General features: G+C 57.8%; 1 protein-coding gene across 13 annotated transcripts in view; it reads right to left on the bottom strand.

The window, feature by feature from the left end:
• LOC122540004 (supervillin-like) overlaps positions 1-18,272 on the bottom strand; it is a 242,768-nt gene that overhangs the window by 30,624 nt on the left and 193,872 nt on the right. For all 13 annotated transcript variants that reach the window (XM_043675276.2, XM_043675281.2, XM_043675280.2 and 10 more), the window contains one exon: positions 987-1,263. In XM_043675276.2, coding sequence (XP_043531211.2) covers positions 987-1,263 — 277 coding nt within the window. The remainder of the gene's footprint in view (positions 1-986; positions 1,264-18,272) is intronic.

Consider the following 18,272-nt stretch of genomic DNA (forward strand, 5'->3'; position numbering starts at 1 on the left):
ATTTTCCTGGTTGTCCTTCCATCTCCTATCAATTTGAACTCATCTAAATATCTGCTGCCCATATCCCACCTGGAACCAAGGCCGGTCCTTGGGCACATAAAATGTGTGGCCATGCCAGGATATTATAATCCCTATCTTGGCTTTCAAACCATTCAATGACTTTGCCCTCCCTGTCTCTGTAACCTCCTGCAGCCCCACAGTTGTCCCTATCTCTATAACCATCTGCAACTCTCTGAGATCTCTGGGCTCTTCCAATTCTAGTTTTTTTCTCATCTTTTAATTTCACCACCTTGTGATTCCATCTTTGAGGGTCATACCTTTAGCTACCCACTATCCTTTAATCCTTCCTGAAATCTCCATCCCTCCTCTCTTCTAAAACACCCCTTAAAATTACTATCCAAATGCTTATTCATTCACACACCAGAATGTATTGTTCTTGAGAATGAGTCACCTTTCTCAAGAACAAATTGTTTGGTCATTTCTGAGGATAATTTCGAGAATTACTCTGGATCTGGAGTCACATGTATACCCAAGTGGTTATGGATTGCCAACTACCTTCCTAAAGTGATATTAGTGAACCAGTTGGAGTTTTAATCAATCTTGATAGTTATATGGTCATCATTACTAGCTTTTTAATTTCACTTCCAGTTTTCTTTAATTAACTGAATTTAAATTTCCCTATTGCCATGGAGGGATTTGAGCTCACACTTCCAGCATTGTTAGTCCAGTAACATAGCTGCTGTGCTACCATTCCAATTAATTTTTTTTAAACAAAGTTAAAATGTGGCAGAGTGCCAAATTTTACTTGTTACCTCTCCTGTAAAGTGTCTGAGGACATCTATCGCAGTAAAATTGCTGCATGAATAGAACTTGTTATTCTTCCCCAAACTGCAGCATGGTGTATGCCCACCAGAGGGTGCTATGACACAACATTAACAGTCAGTATAGTGTGCGATGGCATTGTCCGGATTCACTCATCCCCTTACCCAGGCTGCTGATGGTGTACTTCCACTGGATAACGTATGTGTCCCCCTCGTGGAACTGGCCATAACTCTCTCTAGGGAGCTGGCTGTGTTCAAACTCCTGAACGTGCCAGACCTCCACACCGACAGTCTTCAATTCTGACATCCTCTCACCATCTATTTGTAGAAATCCATAACCACGTTGCACATCCACTCCATCCAGGATCATTCGGAGTGACACTTGCGGGAGTGGAATCAGCAGTTTAGCATCATACGGCTTCAGGTCATTCTGAGGATCTAACTGTAGAACACAGATGTAAAGGAGAACAAAGGACATGACATTATGTAAAGGACATGACATTAATACTTAGAGTTGGTTTTAGGATTTAATTTCTTCTGACAGTGAAATGGTTAAAATTGGAACATTTAATCTCTTGAGCAAATGTTAAGAGTAACATCCAATGGGTTACTGCGGCTACAACAGTGTGTACACTTCAAAAGCTTGCAAAACACAAGTTTTCACTTTACTTAGGTACATATGACAACAATAATTCAAATCAAATCATTAGTTGTTGAAGTGGTTTGATTGCCCTGGATGCAGTGACAGAATGCCTTTCAGAGACATGATGTGGAGGAGCCAGTGTTGGACTGGGGGTGGACAAAATTAAAAATCACACAACACCAGGTTATAGTCCAACAGGTTTATTTGGAAGCACTGGCTTTCAGAGCGCTGCTCCTTCATCAGGTAGCTGTGGAACATGATCATAAGACACAGAATTTATAGCAAAAGATTACAGTGTCGTGCAACTGAAATGATATATTGAGCAAACCTAGATTGCTACACAACGTGAATGCAGATGTGCAGCTTACACTTTGAAGAATCTTCATCCCATTAACTGTTAATTAACCGAGCTTTCCATTTTCTATTTTCTCAAAACCTTTTTAAAAATCGATTCAAGCTCTTGTGTATACTTTGTTGCTGTCATTTTTGTTTGTTAATGTTTCATTATTTTTCCAATATTTTGGTGTCTTCATTAAAGTAAAAAAGAAACAAGTTTCATAAGGATCTACTCAAAGTTTTGAAATGACACAGAAAAAAAACATCACCTTGAAGGTATGTGAAACCTCATTCTGTTTAGACAGAATAAACAATTCACAAACAGGCCAGTTGGCCCAATGGGGAATGTGGGCAGTTAGCATACTCTGACCTCTTTGCAAGATTCCACATCTGACTCCATCAGCACATCCCTCCATTTTCTTCCTCCCTCAAGTACTGGTCGAGATTCCCATTAAATGTATCTGTACTACTAGACGCAACTACCCCTTGTGGTATAACAAAGAAATATGAATGCTGGAAATCTGAAACAAGAATAGAAAATGCTGGAGAAACTCAGCAGGTCTGGCAACATCTACGGAGAGAAAAACAGAGTTAACGTTTCAAATCCAGTGACCCTTCTTCAGAACTGAACGCAGCCGGCAAATAAATGGTGGTATTTAGGTTGATGAAAGGGGTATTGGGAGAAAGAGTGAGTAGGAGACAAAGAGATAAAAAGGGATTGCTAATAGTAAGGTGGTAGGGAGGTAAATGCTTGAATGGTTGCTAAGGGGAAATGTGTATCATTGAAAATGGGTTGGCTGTGCTAAGAGAAATCCACGCACAACAGGATCTAGGGGTGATGGAATGGTTAATGAACATGGAAGTAGGTGTTCATGCTCTGAAGCTGTTAAACTCAAGGTTCAGTCCTAACGGCTGCAGGGTCCTCAACTTAAAAATTAGATGGTGTTTCTAATTTTTTCTCAACTTATGTTGAGCTTCACTGGAGCACTGCATAGGCCTGAGACAGAAATGTTGCCGTGGGACCATGCTAGTTTGTTGAAGTGGCAGGCAACAGGAAACTTGAGGTCTTTTTACGGATAGAGCGGTTGCCCAGTCTGCATTTCATCTCCCCAGTGGTAGATGGCTACTCCTTACACAACAAGGATTCACAATCACAACACCTGTGGGTAAAGAGGCCTCTGCTGAATTCCCCATTTGATTTCTTGGTGACTATTTTATATTGATTGCCTCTAATTTTGCTTTATCCCACAACAGGAAATACAGATGAACCTTGATTATCCGAATACCAATTATCCGAAAATCAGATTATCCGAAGGAGATGTTGAGGTCCTGACAGAAACATTACATCAAAGACGTATGTTCAACACTGATGGCGTCTTTTGTTTACGGTGATTAAGAGTGCTGCCGAGAACAGTCCTGGACTGATGGGAGTGCAGACACCCTCTCTTTCTCTCTTCCCAAACTTTCCCTGGAGTTCTACACAGACGTGTACCCTAAAGCCCCCTTCCCCAGGTAATCTCTCTAACATTGTTGTGTACAGGGCAGAGGTGTGTGTGTGTGTGTGCGCAGCAGTCTTGTTGGTGTCCAGTCTCACTGCCCAGGAGAGGGGGCAGGAACGTGTGGGTAGAGGGGGGGCACGTGGCAGGTAGATGGAGTGGGCTGGGGGCGGTGTTGGACAGGGTTTGGGGGGTCAGGCAGGGGGCGGTGTTGGATGGGGTTTGGGGGGCAAGCGGGGGGTGGTGTTGGACAGGGTTTGGGGGGGCGGGTGACTGTGTTGGATGGAATTTGGGGGGCAGGTGGGGGGCCGGTGTTGGGCAGTGTTGGACAGAGTTTGGGGGGGCAGGTGGGGGGGCGGTGTTGGACAGGGTTTGGGGGAGCAGGCGCGGGGGCGGTGTTGGACAGGGTTTGGGGGCAGGCGGTGTTAGACCGGTTTGGGGGGCAGGCAGGGGGCAGTGTTGGACAGGGTTTGGGGGGGCAGGTGGGGGCAGTGTCGGACAGGTTTGGGGGGTAGGCGGGGGGGGCGGTGTTGAACAGGGTTTGGGGGGGCAGGTGGGGGGCGGTGTTGGACCAGTTTGGTGGGCAGGCAGGGGGCAGTGTTGGACAGGGTTTGGGGAGCAGGTGGGGTCAGTGTTGGACAGATTTGGGGGGCAGGCGGGGGGGGTGGTATTGGACAGGGTTTGGGGGGTAGCTGGGGGCAGTGTTGGACAGGGTTTGAGGGGGCGGGTGGCGGTGTTGGATGGGGTTTGGGGGGTAGGTGGGGGGCCGGTGTTGGACAGGGTTTGGGGGAGCAGGCGGGGGGCAGTGTTGGACAGAGTTTGGGGGGCAGGCGGGGGGCGGTGTTGGACAGGGTTTGAGGGGGCAGGCGGGGGGGCGGTGTTGGGCAGTGTTTGGGGGGCAGACGGGGGGCAGTGTTGAACAGGGTTTGCGGGGGCAGGCAGGGGGCGGTGTTGGACCAGTTTGGGGGGCAGGCAGGGGGGCAGTGTTGGACACGGTTTGGGGGACAAGTGGGGGCAGTGTTGGACAGAGTTTGGGGGACAGGCGGGGGGGGCGGTGTTGGACAGGGTTTGGGAGTAGGTGGGGGCAGTGTTGGACAGGGTTGGGGGGGCAGGCAGGGGGCAGTGTTGGACAGGGTTTGGGGTGAGGTGGGGGCATGAAGTTGGACAGGGTTGGGGGAGCAGGCGGGGGGGCAGTGTTGGACAGGGTTTGGGGGCAGGCGGGGGGGGTGTTGGACAGGGTTTGGGGGACAGGCAGGGGGCAGTGTTGGACAGGGGTTGGGCGGGCAAGGGGTGGTGGTGTTCGACAGGGTTTGGGGGGGCAGGGGTGGTGGTGTTGGACAGAGTTTGGGGGGCAGGCAGGGGGGGGGGCGGTGCTGGACAGAGTTTGGGGAGGCAGGTGGGGGGGGAGGTGTTGGACATGGTTTGGGGGGCAGGTGGGGACAGTGTTGGACAGGGTTTGGGGGGCGCAGGCGGGGGCGGTGTTGGACACGGTTTGGGGGCAGACGGGGGGGTGGTGTTGGACAGGGTTTGGGGGAGCGGTGTTGGACAGGGTTTGGGGGGGCAGGCAGGGGGGTGGTGTTGGACAGGGTTTGGAGGGCAGGCGGGGGGACAGTGCTGGACAGGGTTTAGGGGGCAGACGAGAGGGCAGTGTTGGACAGGGTTTGGGGGGCAGACGGGGGGCAGTGTTGGACAGGGTTTGGGGGGAATAGGCGGGGGCGGTGTTGGACAGGTTGCGAGGGGACAGAGGGGGGGCAGTGTTGGACGGGGTTTGAGGTGGTGACAGAGGGCAGTGTTGAGCGGGGTTTGGGGGAACAGGCGGGGTGCAGTTTTGGACGGGGTTTGAGCGGACAGACGGGGGGGTAGTGTTGGATAGTGTTTGGGGGCAGGCCTGGGGTGGTTTTGGACAGGGTTTGGGGTGGTGGCGGGGGGCAGTGTTGGACGGGGTTTGGGGGGACAGACGGGGGGCAGTGTTGGAAGGGGTTTGGTCGGACAGACAGGGGGCAGTGTTGGACGGTGTTTGGGGGGACAGATGGGGGGCAAGGTTGAACGGGGTTTGGGGGGCAGGTGGGGGGGCAGTGTTGGACGGGGTTTGGGCGGACAGACGGGGGGCGGTGTTGGACAGGTTTCGGGGGGCAGGCGGGATGTAGTGTTGGACAGGGTTTGAGGGGGACAGGCGGGTGGACAGTGTTGGACAGGGTTTGAGGGGGGCCGGCGGGGGGGCAGTGTTGGACATGGTTTGCGGGGGTACGTGGGGGGGGGGGGGGGGGCGGTGTTGGATGGGGTTTGTAGGGGCAGGCGGGGGAGCAGTGTTGGATAGGGTTTGAGGGGGCAGGCGGGGAGCAGGGTTGAACGGGGTTTGGGGGGGCAGGTGGGGGCAGTGTTGGGCAGGGTTTGGGGGCTGGTGGGGGGCGGTGTTGGACAGGGTTTGGGGGCAGGCGGGAGGCAGTGTTGGACAGGGTTTGAGGGGGGCAGGCGGGGGGGCAGTGTTGGATAGGGTTTGGGGGGCAGGTGGAGGGGCGGTGTTGGACAGGGTTTGGGGTGGCAGGAGGGGGGCGGTGTTGGACAGGGTTTGGGGGCAGGCGGGAGGCAGTGTTGGACAGGGTTTGAGGGGGTCAGGCGGGGTGCGGTGTTGGATGGGGTTTGTAGGGGCAGGCTGGGGAGCAGTGTTGGACAGGGTTTGAGGGGGGCAGGCGGTGGGGCATTGTTGGACAGGGTTTGGGGGGCAGGTGGGCGGCAGTGTTGGAAGGGATTTGGGGGGGCAGTGTTGGACAGGGTTTGGGGGTCTGGTGGGGTGCAGTGTTGGATGGGGTTTGAGGAGACAGACGGGGGCAGTGTTGGACAGAATTTGGGGGGGCAGGTGGAGGGCAGTGTTGGACGGGGTTTGGGGGGACAGGCAGGGGGCAGTGTTGGGCAGGGTTTGGGGGCTGGTGGGGGGCGGTGTTGGACAGGGTTTGGGGGGCAGGCGGGGGGCGGTGTTGGACAGGGTTTGGGGGTCAGGCAGTGGGCAGTGTTGCATGGGGGTTTGGGGGGGCAGGCGGTGGTTAGTGTTGGACTGGGTTTGGGGAACAGGTGAGGGGCGGTTTTGGACAGGGTTTGAGGGGGGCAGGCGGAGGGTGGTGTTGGACGTGTTGTGAGGGGACAGACGGGGGGCAGTGTTGGACGGGGTTTGAGGTGGTGACGGGGGGCAGTGTTTGAGGGGGGGAGGCGGGGGGCAGTGTTGGATAAGGTTTGAGGGGGGCAGCGGGTGAGCAGTGTTGGACAGGGTTTGAGGGGGGCACGCAGGGAGCATTGTTGGACAGGGTTTGGGGGGCTGGTGGGGGGCAGTGTTGGATGGGGTTTGTAGGGGCAGGCGGGGAGCAGTGTTGGATAGGGTTTGAGGGGGGCAGGCAGGGGGGCAGTGTTGGACGGGTTTGGGGGTGCAGGCGGTGGGGCATTGTCGGACAGGGTTTGGGGGGGCAGGCGGGGAGCAGGGTTGAACGGGGTTTGGAGGGGCAGTGTTGGGCAGGATTTGGGGCTGATGGGGGGGCGGTGTTGGACAGGGTTTGGGGTGGCAGGAGGGGGGCAGTGTTGGACAGGGTTTGAGGGGGGCAGGCGAGGGGGGCAGTGTTGGTTAGGGTTTGAGGGGGGCAGGCGGGGGGCATTTTTGGATGGGGTTTGGGGGGCAGGTGGGGGGCGGTGTTGGACAGGGTTTGAGGGGGGCCGGCGGGGGGGCGGTGTTGGATAGGGTTTGGGGGCAGGTGGGGGGGCGGTGTTGGACAGGGTTTGAGGGGGGCAGGCGGGGAGCGGTGTTGGATGGGGTTTGTAGGGGCAGGCGGGGGAGCAGTGTGGGACAGGGTTTGAGGGGGCAGGAGGGGACCAGTGTAGGACAGGGTTTGGGGGCAGGCGGGGGGCGGTATTGGACAAGGTTTTGGGGGGGCAGGCGGGGGGCAGTGTTGGATGGGTTGGGGGGCAGGCGGGGGCAGTGTTGGACAGGGTTTGGGAGGGCAGGCAGGGGGCAGTGTTGGACGGGGTTTGGGGAGACGGGGGCAGTGTTGGAGAGAATTTGGGGGGCAGGTGGGGGCGGTGTTAGACAGGGTTTGGGGGGCAAGCGGAGGGCGGTGTTGGACGGGGTTTGGGGTTCAGGCGGGGGGCAGTGTTGGATAGTGTTTGGGGGACAGGCAGGGGCGGTGTTGGACAGGGTTTGGGGGGTAGGTGGGGGCCAGTGTTGGACAGGGTTTCGGCACAGGTGGGGGGCAATGTGGGATAGGGTTTGGGGGGCAGACAGGGGGCAGTGTTGGACAGGGTTTGAGAGGACAGACGAGGGGTGGTGTTGGATGGGGTTTGGGGGGGCAGGCGGGGGACAGTGTTGGACAGGGTTGGGGGGCAGGCGTGGGGCGGTGTTGGACAGGGTTTGGGGGGCAGGCGGGGGGCAGAGTTGGGCAGGGTTTGGGGGCTGGTGAGGGGCAGTGTTGGACAAGGTTTGGGGGTGCAGGCGGGGGCAGTGTTGGGCAGGGTTTGGAGGCTGGTGGGGGGCGGTGTTGGACAGAGTTTGGGGAGCAGGCGGGGGGGCAGTGTTGGACATGGTTTGGGGGGGCAGGCGGGGGCGGTGTTGGACAGGGTTTGGGGGGCAAGCGGGGGGCGGTATTGGACAGGGTTTGGGGGCAGGCTGGGGGACAGTGTTGGACAGGGTTTGGGTGGAAGGCGGGGGCGCGGGGTTGGACAGGGTTTGGGGTGTGCAGGCAGGGGGCGGTGTTGGATAGGGTTTGGGGGGCAGGCGGGGGCAGTTTTGGACAGGGTTGGGGGGCAGGCATGGGGTGATGTTGGACAGGTTTTGGAGGGGGCAGGAGTGGGGCGGTGTTGGACAAGGTTTGGGGAGGGGCAGGTGGAGTCAGTTTTGTACGGGGTTTTGAGGGCAGGCGGGGGCAGTGTGGACGGGATTTGGGAGGGGCAGGTGGGGTCAGTGTTGGACGGGGCGTGAGGGGGGCAGGCGGGGGGCGGTGTTGGACAGTGTTTGGGGAGGCAGGCGGGGGACGGTGTTAGACTGGGTTTGGGAGGGCAGGCGGGGGCAGTGTTGGACAGGGTAGTGGGGGTCAGGTGGGGGGGTTGTGTTGGATGGGGGTTGGGGAGGCAGGCGTGTGGGCAGTGTTGGACGGGGTTTGGGGTGGCAGACGGGGGGCAGTGTTGGACAGGGTTTGGGGGGGCAGGCGGGGGGCAGTGTTGGACGGGGTGTGAGGGGGGCAGGCGGGGGGCAGTATTGGACAGGGTTTGGGGGGCCAGTCGGGGGGCGGTGTTGGATGGGGTTTGGGGGACAGGTGGGGGCCAGTGTTGGACGGGGTTTGAGGGGACAGATGGGGGTAGTGTTGGAGAGAAATTGGGGGGCAGGCGGGGGGCGGTGTTGGACAGGGTTTGGGGTGGCAGGAGGGGGGCAGTGTTGGAGAGGGTTTGGGGGGCAGCGGGAGGCAGTGTTGGACAGGGTTTGAGGGGGGCAGGCGAGGGGGGCAGTGTTGGTTAGGGTTTGAGGGGGGCAGGCGGGGGGCATTTTTGGATGGGGTTTGGGGGGCAGGTGGGGGGCGGTGTTGGACAGGGTTTGAGGGGGGCCGGCGGGGGGGCGGTGTTGGATAGGGTTTGGGGGCAGGTGGGGGGGCGGTGTTGGACAGGGTTTGAGGGGGGCAGGCGGGGAGCGGTGTTGGATGGGGTTTGTAGGGGCAGGCGGGGGAGCAGTGTGGGACAGGGTTTGAGGGGGCAGGAGGGGACCAGTGTAGGACAGGGTTTGGGGGCAGGCGGGGGGCGGTATTGGACAAGGTTTTGGGGGGGCAGGCGGGGGGCAGTGTTGGATGGGTTGGGGGGCAGGCGGGGGCAGTGTTGGACAGGGTTTGGGAGGGCAGGCAGGGGGCAGTGTTGGACGGGGTTTGGGGAGACGGGGGCAGTGTTGGAGAGAATTTGGGGGGCAGGTGGGGGCGGTGTTAGACAGGGTTTGGGGGGCAAGCGGAGGGCGGTGTTGGACGGGGTTTGGGGTTCAGGCGGGGGGCAGTGTTGGATAGTGTTTGGGGGACAGGCAGGGGCGGTGTTGGACAGGGTTTGGGGGGTAGGTGGGGGCCAGTGTTGGACAGGGTTTCGGCACAGGTGGGGGGCAATGTGGGATAGGGTTTGGGGGGCAGACAGGGGGCAGTGTTGGACAGGGTTTGAGAGGACAGACGAGGGGTGGTGTTGGATGGGGTTTGGGGGGGCAGGCGGGGGACAGTGTTGGACAGGGTTGGGGGGCAGGCGTGGGGCGGTGTTGGACAGGGTTTGGGGGGCAGGCGGGGGGCAGAGTTGGGCAGGGTTTGGGGGCTGGTGAGGGGCAGTGTTGGACAAGGTTTGGGGGTGCAGGCGGGGGCAGTGTTGGGCAGGGTTTGGAGGCTGGTGGGGGGCGGTGTTGGACAGAGTTTGGGGTGGCTGGAGGAGGGGCAGCGTTGGACAGGGTTTGGGGAGCAGGCGGGGGGGCAGTGTTGGACATGGTTTGGGGGGGCAGGCGGGGGCGGTGTTGGACAGGGTTTGGGGGGCAAGCGGGGGGCGGTATTGGACAGGGTTTGGGGGCAGGCTGGGGGACAGTGTTGGACAGGGTTTGGGTGGAAGGCGGGGGCGCGGTGTTGGACAGGGTTTGGGGTGTGCAGGCAGGGGGCGGTGTTGGATAGGGTTTGGGGAGCAGGCGGGGGGCAGTTTTGGACAGGGTTGGGGGGCAGGCATGGGGTGATGTTGGACAGGTTTTGGAGGGGGCAGGAGTGGGGCGGTGTTGGACAAGGTTTGGGGAGGGGCAGGTGGAGTCAGTTTTGTACGGGGTTTTGAGGGCAGGCGGGGGCAGTGTGGACGGGATTTGGGAGGGGCAGGTGGGGTCAGTGTTGGATGGGGCGTGAGGGGGGCAGGCGGGGGGCGGTGTTGGACAGGGTTTGGGGAGGCAGGCGGGGGACGGTGTTAGACTGGGTTTGGGAGGGCAGGCGGGAGCAGTGTTGGACAGGGTAGTGGGGGTCAGGTGGGGGGGTTGTGTTGGATGGGGGTTGGGGAGGCAGGCGTGTGGGCAGTGTTGGACGGGGTTTGGGGTGGCAGACGGGGGGCAGTGTTGGACAGGGTTTGGGGGGCAAGCGGGGGGCGGTATTGGACAGGGTTTGGGGGCAGGCTGGGGGACAGTGTTGGACAGGGTTTGGGTGGAAGGCGGGGGCGCGGGGTTGGACAGGGTTTGGGGTGTGCAGGCAGGGGGCGGTGTTGGATAGGGTTTGGGGGGCAGGCGGGGGCAGTTTTGGACAGGGTTGGGGGGCAGGCATGGGGTGATGTTGGACAGGTTTTGGAGGGGGCAGGAGTGGGGCGGTGTTGGACAAGGTTTGGGGAGGGGCAGGTGGAGTCAGTTTTGTACGGGGTTTTGAGGGCAGGCGGGGGCAGTGTGGACGGGATTTGGGAGGGGCAGGTGGGGTCAGTGTTGGACGGGGCGTGAGGGGGGCAGGCGGGGGGCGGTGTTGGACAGTGTTTGGGGAGGCAGGCGGGGGACGGTGTTAGACTGGGTTTGGGAGGGCAGGCGGGGGCAGTGTTGGACAGGGTAGTGGGGGTCAGGTGGGGGGGTTGTGTTGGATGGGGGTTGGGGAGGCAGGCGTGTGGGCAGTGTTGGACGGGGTTTGGGGTGGCAGACGGGGGGCAGTGTTGGACAGGGTTTGGGGGGGCAGGCGGGGGGCAGTGTTGGACGGGGTGTGAGGGGGGCAGGCGGGGGGCAGTATTGGACAGGGTTTGGGGGGCCAGTCGGGGGGCGGTGTTGGATGGGGTTTGGGGGACAGGTGGGGGCCAGTGTTGGACGGGGTTTGAGGGGACAGATGGGGGTAGTGTTGGAGAGAAATTGGGGGGCAGGCGGGGGGCGGTGTTGGACAGGGTTTGGGGTGGCAGGAGGGGGGCAGTGTTGGAGAGGGTTTGGGGGGCAGCGGGAGGCAGTGTTGGACAGGGTTTGATGGGGGCAGGCGAGGGGGGCAGTGTTGGTTAGGGTTTGAGGGGGGCAGGCGGGGGGCATTTTTGGATGGGGTTTGGGGGGCAGGTGGGGGGCGGTGTTGGACAGGGTTTGAGGGGGGCCGGCGGGGGGGCGGTGTTGGATAGGGTTTGGGGGCAGGTGGGGGGGCGGTGTTGGACAGGGTTTGAGGGGGGCAGGCGGGGAGCGGTGTTGGATGGGGTTTGTAGGGGCAGGCGGGGGAGCAGTGTGGGACAGGGTTTGAGGGGGCAGGAGGGGACCAGTGTAGGACAGGGTTTGGGGGCAGGCGGGGGGCGGTATTGGACAAGGTTTTGGGGGGGCAGGCGGGGGGCAGTGTTGGATGGGTTGGGGGGCAGGCGGGGGCAGTGTTGGACAGGGTTTGGGAGGGCAGGCAGGGGGCAGTGTTGGACGGGGTTTGGGGAGACGGGGGCAGTGTTGGAGAGAATTTGGGGGGCAGGTGGGGGCGGTGTTAGACAGGGTTTGGGGGGCAAGCGGAGGGCGGTGTTGGACGGGGTTTGGGGTTCAGGCGGGGGGCAGTGTTGGATAGTGTTTGGGGGACAGGCAGGGGCGGTGTTGGACAGGGTTTGGGGGGTAGGTGGGGGCCAGTGTTGGACAGGGTTTCGGCACAGGTGGGGGGCAATGTGGGATAGGGTTTGGGGGGCAGACAGGGGGCAGTGTTGGACAGGGTTTGAGAGGACAGACGAGGGGTGGTGTTGGATGGGGTTTGGGGGGGGCAGGCGGGGGACAGTGTTGGACAGGGTTGGGGGGCAGGCGTGGGGCGGTGTTGGACAGGGTTTGGGGGGCAGGCGGGGGGCAGAGTTGGGCAGGGTTTGGGGGCTGGTGAGGGGCAGTGTTGGACAAGGTTTGGGGGTGCAGGCGGGGGCAGTGTTGGGCAGGGTTTGGAGGCTGGTGGGGGGCGGTGTTGGACAGAGTTTGGGGTGGCTGGAGGAGGGGCAGCGTTGGACAGGGTTTGGGGAGCAGGCGGGGGGGCAGTGTTGGACATGGTTTGGGGGGGCAGGCGGGGGCGGTGTTGGACAGGGTTTGGGGGGCAAGCGGGGGGCGGTATTGGACAGGGTTTGGGGGCAGGCTGGGGGACAGTGTTGGACAGGGTTTGGGTGGAAGGCGGGGGCGCGGTGTTGGACAGGGTTTGGGGTGTGCAGGCAGGGGGCGGTGTTGGATAGGGTTTGGGGAGCAGGCGGGGGGCAGTTTTGGACAGGGTTGGGGGGCAGGCATGGGGTGATGTTGGACAGGTTTTGGAGGGGGCAGGAGTGGGGCGGTGTTGGACAAGGTTTGGGGAGGGGCAGGTGGAGTCAGTTTTGTACGGGGTTTTGAGGGCAGGCGGGGGCAGTGTGGACGGGATTTGGGAGGGGCAGGTGGGGTCAGTGTTGGATGGGGCGTGAGGGGGGCAGGCGGGGGGCGGTGTTGGACAGGGTTTGGGGAGGCAGGCGGGGGACGGTGTTAGACTGGGTTTGGGAGGGCAGGCGGGAGCAGTGTTGGACAGGGTAGTGGGGGTCAGGTGGGGGGGTTGTGTTGGATGGGGGTTGGGGAGGCAGGCGTGTGGGCAGTGTTGGACGGGGTTTGGGGTGGCAGACGGGGGGCAGTGTTGGACAGGGTTTGGGGGGGCAGGCGGGGGGCAGTGTTGGACGGGGTGTGAGGGGGGCAGGCGGGGGGCAGTGTTGGACGGGGTGTGAGGGGGGCAGGCGGGGGGCAGTATTGGACAGGGTTTGGGGGGCCAGTCGGGGGGCGGTGTTAGACTGGGTTTGGGAGGGCAGGCGGGGGCAGTGTTGGACAGGGTTTGGGGGGGCAGGCAGAGAGCAGTGTTGGATGGGGTTTGGGGGACAGGTGGGGGCCAGTGTTGGACGGGGTTTGAGGGGACAGATGGGGGTAGTGTTGGAGAGAAATTGGGGGGCAGGCGGGGGGCGGTGTTGGACAGGGTTTGGGGGACAGGCGGGGGGGGCGGTGTTGGACGGGGTTTGGGGGGACAGGTGGGGGGCAGTGTTGGATAGTGTTTGGGGGGCAGGCGGGGGGCAGTGTTAGACAGGGTTTGTGGGGGCAGGCGAGTGGCAGTGTTGGACGGGGTTTGGGGGGGCCGGTGGGTGGCAGTGTTGGACTGGGTTTGGGGGGAGCAGGCGGGAGCCGGTGTTGGACAGGGTTTGGGGGACAGGTGGGGGGATGGTATTGGATAGGGTTTGGGCGGGCAGGCGGATGGCAGTGTTGGACAGGGTTTGGTGGCAGGCGGGGGGCCAGTGTTGGGCAGGGTTTGGGGGGCAGGCGGGGGGCAGTGTTGGTCAGGGTTTGGGGGCTGGTGAGGGGCAGTGTTGGACAGGGTTTGGGGGTGCAGGCGGGGGCAGTGTTGGGCAGGGTTTGGGGGCTGGTGGAGGGCGGTGTTTGACAGGGTTTGGGGGGGCAGGCGGGGGCGGTGTTGGACAGGGTTTGGGGGCAGGCAGGGGCGGTGTTGGACAGGGTTTTGGGGGCAGGCGGGGGACAGTGTTGGACAGGGTTTGGGTGGCAGGCGGGGGGGCGGTGTTGGACAGTGTTTGGGGTGGGCAGGCAGGGGGCGGTATTGGATAGGGTTTGGGGGTCAGGCGGGTGCGGTGTTGAACAGGGTCTGGGGGGGCAGGCGGGGGGCAGTGTTGGACATGGTTTGGGGGGGCAGGCGGGGGTGGTGTTGGACAGTGTTTGGGGTGGGCAGGCAGGGGGCGGTGTTGGATAGGGTTTGGGGGGCAGGCGGCGGGTGGTGTTGGACAGGGATTGATGGGGCAGGCGGGGGACAGTGTTGGACAGGGTTTGAGGGGTCAGGCGGGGGGTGGTGTTGGACAGGGTTTGAGGGGGGGCAAGCGGGGCCAGTGTTGGACAGGGTCGGACGGTGGCCGGTGTTGGGGGTGGGCGAGGGCTCGCGTGCGCTGTGCTGACCTAGTGGAAATCTCGAAGCCCCAGAGGAAAAGCATTGAATCGATTAACTGAATAATCAATTTCCCAAACAAAATAGTGCTCGCCCATCGTGTTTGGATAATCGAGCTTCCCCTGTACATTATTTCTACTATTAAAAGGTCTTATGTTCTAATTGGCCACCCTTCATCTTTGTCTTCTCAAGAAAAAGAAGGACAATTCAGCCTATTGATGGTACTGTGGACAGTAAAGAAGGTAATCTAAGATTATAAAGAGATCCATCAATTGGCTGAAGAGTGGCAAATGGAGTTTAATTTGAAAAATGTGAGGTATTGGGAGGGATGGTGGCTCAGTGGTTAGCACTGCTGCCTCACAGCGCCAGGAGCTTGGTTTGAGTCCCACCTTGGGTGACTGTATGTGCGGAGTTTGCACATTCTCCCCATATCTGCATGGATTTTCTCCGGGTGTTCCAGTTTCCTCCCACAATCTAAAGATGTGCAGGTCAGGGGAATTGGCCATGTTAAATTGCCCATAGTATTAGATGCATTAGTCAGGGGTAAATATAGGGGAATGGGTCTAGGTGAGTTACTCTTCGGAGGGTCGGTGTGGACTTGTAGGGCCTATTTCCATACTGTAGGGAATCTAATCTAATCTATTGCATTTTGATAAAACAAACAAGGGCAGGTTTTATGCCAGTAAAAGTAAGACCTTGGGCAGTGTTGTAGAACAGAGTCCTTGAGGTTCAGGTACATAATTCTTTGAAGTTTACATCACATTTGGATAGGATGGTTAATATAGAACATAGAACATAGAAGAATACAGCGCAGTACAGGCCCTTTGGCCCTTGATGTTGCGCCGATCCAAGCCCACCTAACCTATACTAACCCACTATCCTCCATATACCTATCCAATGCCCGCTTAAATGCCCATAAAGAGGGAGAGTCCACCACTGCTACTGGCAGGGCATTCCATGAACTTACGATTCGCTGAGTGAAGAACCTACCCCTAACTTCAGTCCTATATCTACCCCCCCTTAATTTAAAGCTATGCCCCCTTGTAATACCCGACTCCATACGCGGGAAAAGGTTCACACTGTCAACCCTATCTAACCCCCTAATCATCTTGTACACCTCAATCAAGTCACCCCTAAACCTTCTTTTCTCTAATGAAAACAGCCCCAAGTGTCTCAGTCTTTCCTCATACGATCTTCCTTCCATACCAGGCAACATCCTGGTAAACCTCCTCTGCACCCGTTCCAGTGCCTCCACATCCTTTCTATAGTATGGCGACCAAAACTGCACACAATATTCCAGTAGCGGCCGCACCAGAGTCTTTTACAACTGCATCATGACCTCAGGACTCCGGAACTCAATTCCTCTACCAATAAAGGCCAGTACGCCATATGCCTTCCTCACCGCACTATTTACCTGGGTGGCAACTTTCAGAGATCTGTGTACATGGACACCAAGATCCCTCTGCTCATCCACACTACCAAGTATCCGACCATTAGCCCAGTACCCCATCTTTTTGTTATTCTTCCCAAAGTGAATCACCTCACACTTAGCTACATTGAATTCCATTTGCCACCTTTCTGCCCAGCTCTGCAGCTTCTCTATATCCTGCTGTAACCTGCCACATCCTTCCTCACTGTCAACAACTCCTCCGACTTTCGTATCATCCGCAAACTTGCTCACCCAACCTTCTAACCCCTCTTCCAGGTCATTTATAAAAATGACAAACAGCAATGGTCCCAAAACAGATCCTTGCGGAACACCGCTAGTGACGGCACTCCATGAAGAAACTTTGCCATCAACTACTACCCTCTGTCTTCTTCCATCCAGCCAATTCCTCATCCAAACCTCCAACTCACCCTCAATGCCATATCTCCGTATTTTCTGCAGTAGCCTACCATGGGGAACCTTATCAAACGCCTTACTAAAATCCATATATACCACATCTACCGCTTTCCCCTCATCAACCTCCTTCGTCACCTTTTCAAAGAATTCAATAAGGTTTGTGAGGCACGACCTGCCCTTCACAAAACCATGCTGACTATCCTTGATCACATTATTCCTACCCAGATGTGCATAAATCCTATCCCTTACAATTCTCTCTAAGACTTTGCCCACAACAGAAGTGAGACTCACCGGCCTATAGTTACTAGGGTTATCCCTACTCCCCTTTTTGAACAAGGGAACCACATTTGCTATCCTCCAGTCTTCTGGCACTACTCCTGTAGACAAAGAGGACATAAAAATCAAGGCCAATGGCTCTGCAATCTCCTCCCTTGCTTCCCAGAGAATCCTAGGATAAATGCCATCAGGCCCAGGGGACTTATCTATTTTCACCTTTTCCAGGATTTCCAACACCTCTTCTCTACATACCTCAAAGCCATCCATTCTACTTATTTGTGACTCAGTATTCACATCGACGACAATGCCCTGTTCCTGAGTAAATACTGAAGAAAAGTATTCATTCAGTGTCTCCCCAATCTCTTCCGCCTCCACACGCAACTTCCCACTACTATCCTTGACTGGACCTATTCCTACCCTAGTCATTCTTTTATTCCTAACATACCTATAGAAAGCCTTAGGGTTTTCCCTAATCCTACCGACTAAGGACCTTTCATGTCCCCTCCTTGCTGCTCTTAGCTCTCTCTTCAGGTCCTTCCTGGCTACCCTATAACTCTCAATCGCCCCAATTGAACCTTCACGTCTCATCTTGAGATAGGCCGCCCTCTTCCATTTAACAAGGGATTCCAATTCCTTATTAAACCACGGCTCCCTCGCACGACCCTTTCCTCCCTGCCTGACAGGTACATAATTATCAAGGACACTCAATAGTTGCTCCTTGAACAAGCTTCACTCTTGCCTTGGAGTCTACTTTTCCAAGCCACACATCCTAAGTCATGCCTCACCGCATCATAATTTCCCTGACCCCAGCTATAACTCTTGCCCTGTAGTACACACTTATCCCTCTCCATCACGAGAGTAAAAATCACCGAATTATGGTCACTATCCCCAAAGTGATCACCTACCTCTAATTCCAACACCTGGCCTGGTTCGTTACCCAGAACCAAATCCAGTATGGCCTCACCTCTTGTTGGCCTGTCTACATATTGTGTCAGGAAACTCTCCTGCACACATTGAACAAACACTGACCCATCTAACGAACTTGAGCTATAGCTTTCCCAATCAATATCAGGAAAGTTAAAGTCCCCCATAACAACCACCCTATTACTGTCACTCATCTCCTGAATCACCTTCCCTATCCTTTCTTCAATGATTCTAGGACTATTAGGAGGCCTGTAAAAGACTCCTAACAGGGTGACCTCACCTTTCCTATTCCTAACCTCAGCCCAAACTACCTCAGATGACAAGTCCTCATCCATCGTCCTTTCCACCACTGTAATACTATCTTTGACAAGCAATGCCACACCTCCCCCTCTTTTACCCCCACCTCTGACCCTACTAAAACATTTAAATCCTGGAACCTGCAACAGCTAATCCTGTCCCTGTTCTAGCCATGTCTCCGTAATAGCCACAACATCGAAGTCCCAGGTACCAACCCACGCTGCAAGTTCACCTACCTTATTTCGTATACTTCTTGCATTGAAGTATACACACTTCAAGCCACTTTCCTGTTTACAGGCACCCTCCTTGGAAATTGATGCCATGTTCCTAACCTCCCTACACTCCAGGCCCTGCACCCTGAAGCTACAATCTGGGTTCCCATGCCCTGCAGAGTTAGTTTAAACCCCCCCCAAGAGCACTAGCAAACCTCCCTCCAAGGATACTGGTGCCCCTCAGGTTCAGGTGTAGACCATCCTGTTTATAGAGGTCCCACCGTCCCCAGAAAGAACCCCAGTTATCCAAAAACCGGAATCCCTCCCTCCTGCACCATCCCTGTAGCCACGCATTTAAGTGTTCTCTTTCCCTATTCCTCGAATCTCTATCACGTGGCACGGGTAACAAACCAGAGACAACAACTCTGTTCGTTCTAACTCTGAGCTTCCAACCTAGCTCCCTGAAAGCCTGTCTAACATCCTCGGCACTCCTCCTACCTATGTCGTTGGTGCCAATATGGACCACGACTTCGGGCTGCTCCCCCTCCCCCTCCAGGACCCG

The sequence above is a fragment of the Chiloscyllium plagiosum genome, unplaced genomic scaffold (genome assembly GCF_037043375.1).
Source record: "Chiloscyllium plagiosum isolate Xiang-an unplaced genomic scaffold, Cpla_swu_hap1 HiC_scaffold_32, whole genome shotgun sequence".
In the NCBI taxonomy this organism is placed as follows: Eukaryota; Metazoa; Chordata; class Chondrichthyes; order Orectolobiformes; family Hemiscylliidae; genus Chiloscyllium; species Chiloscyllium plagiosum.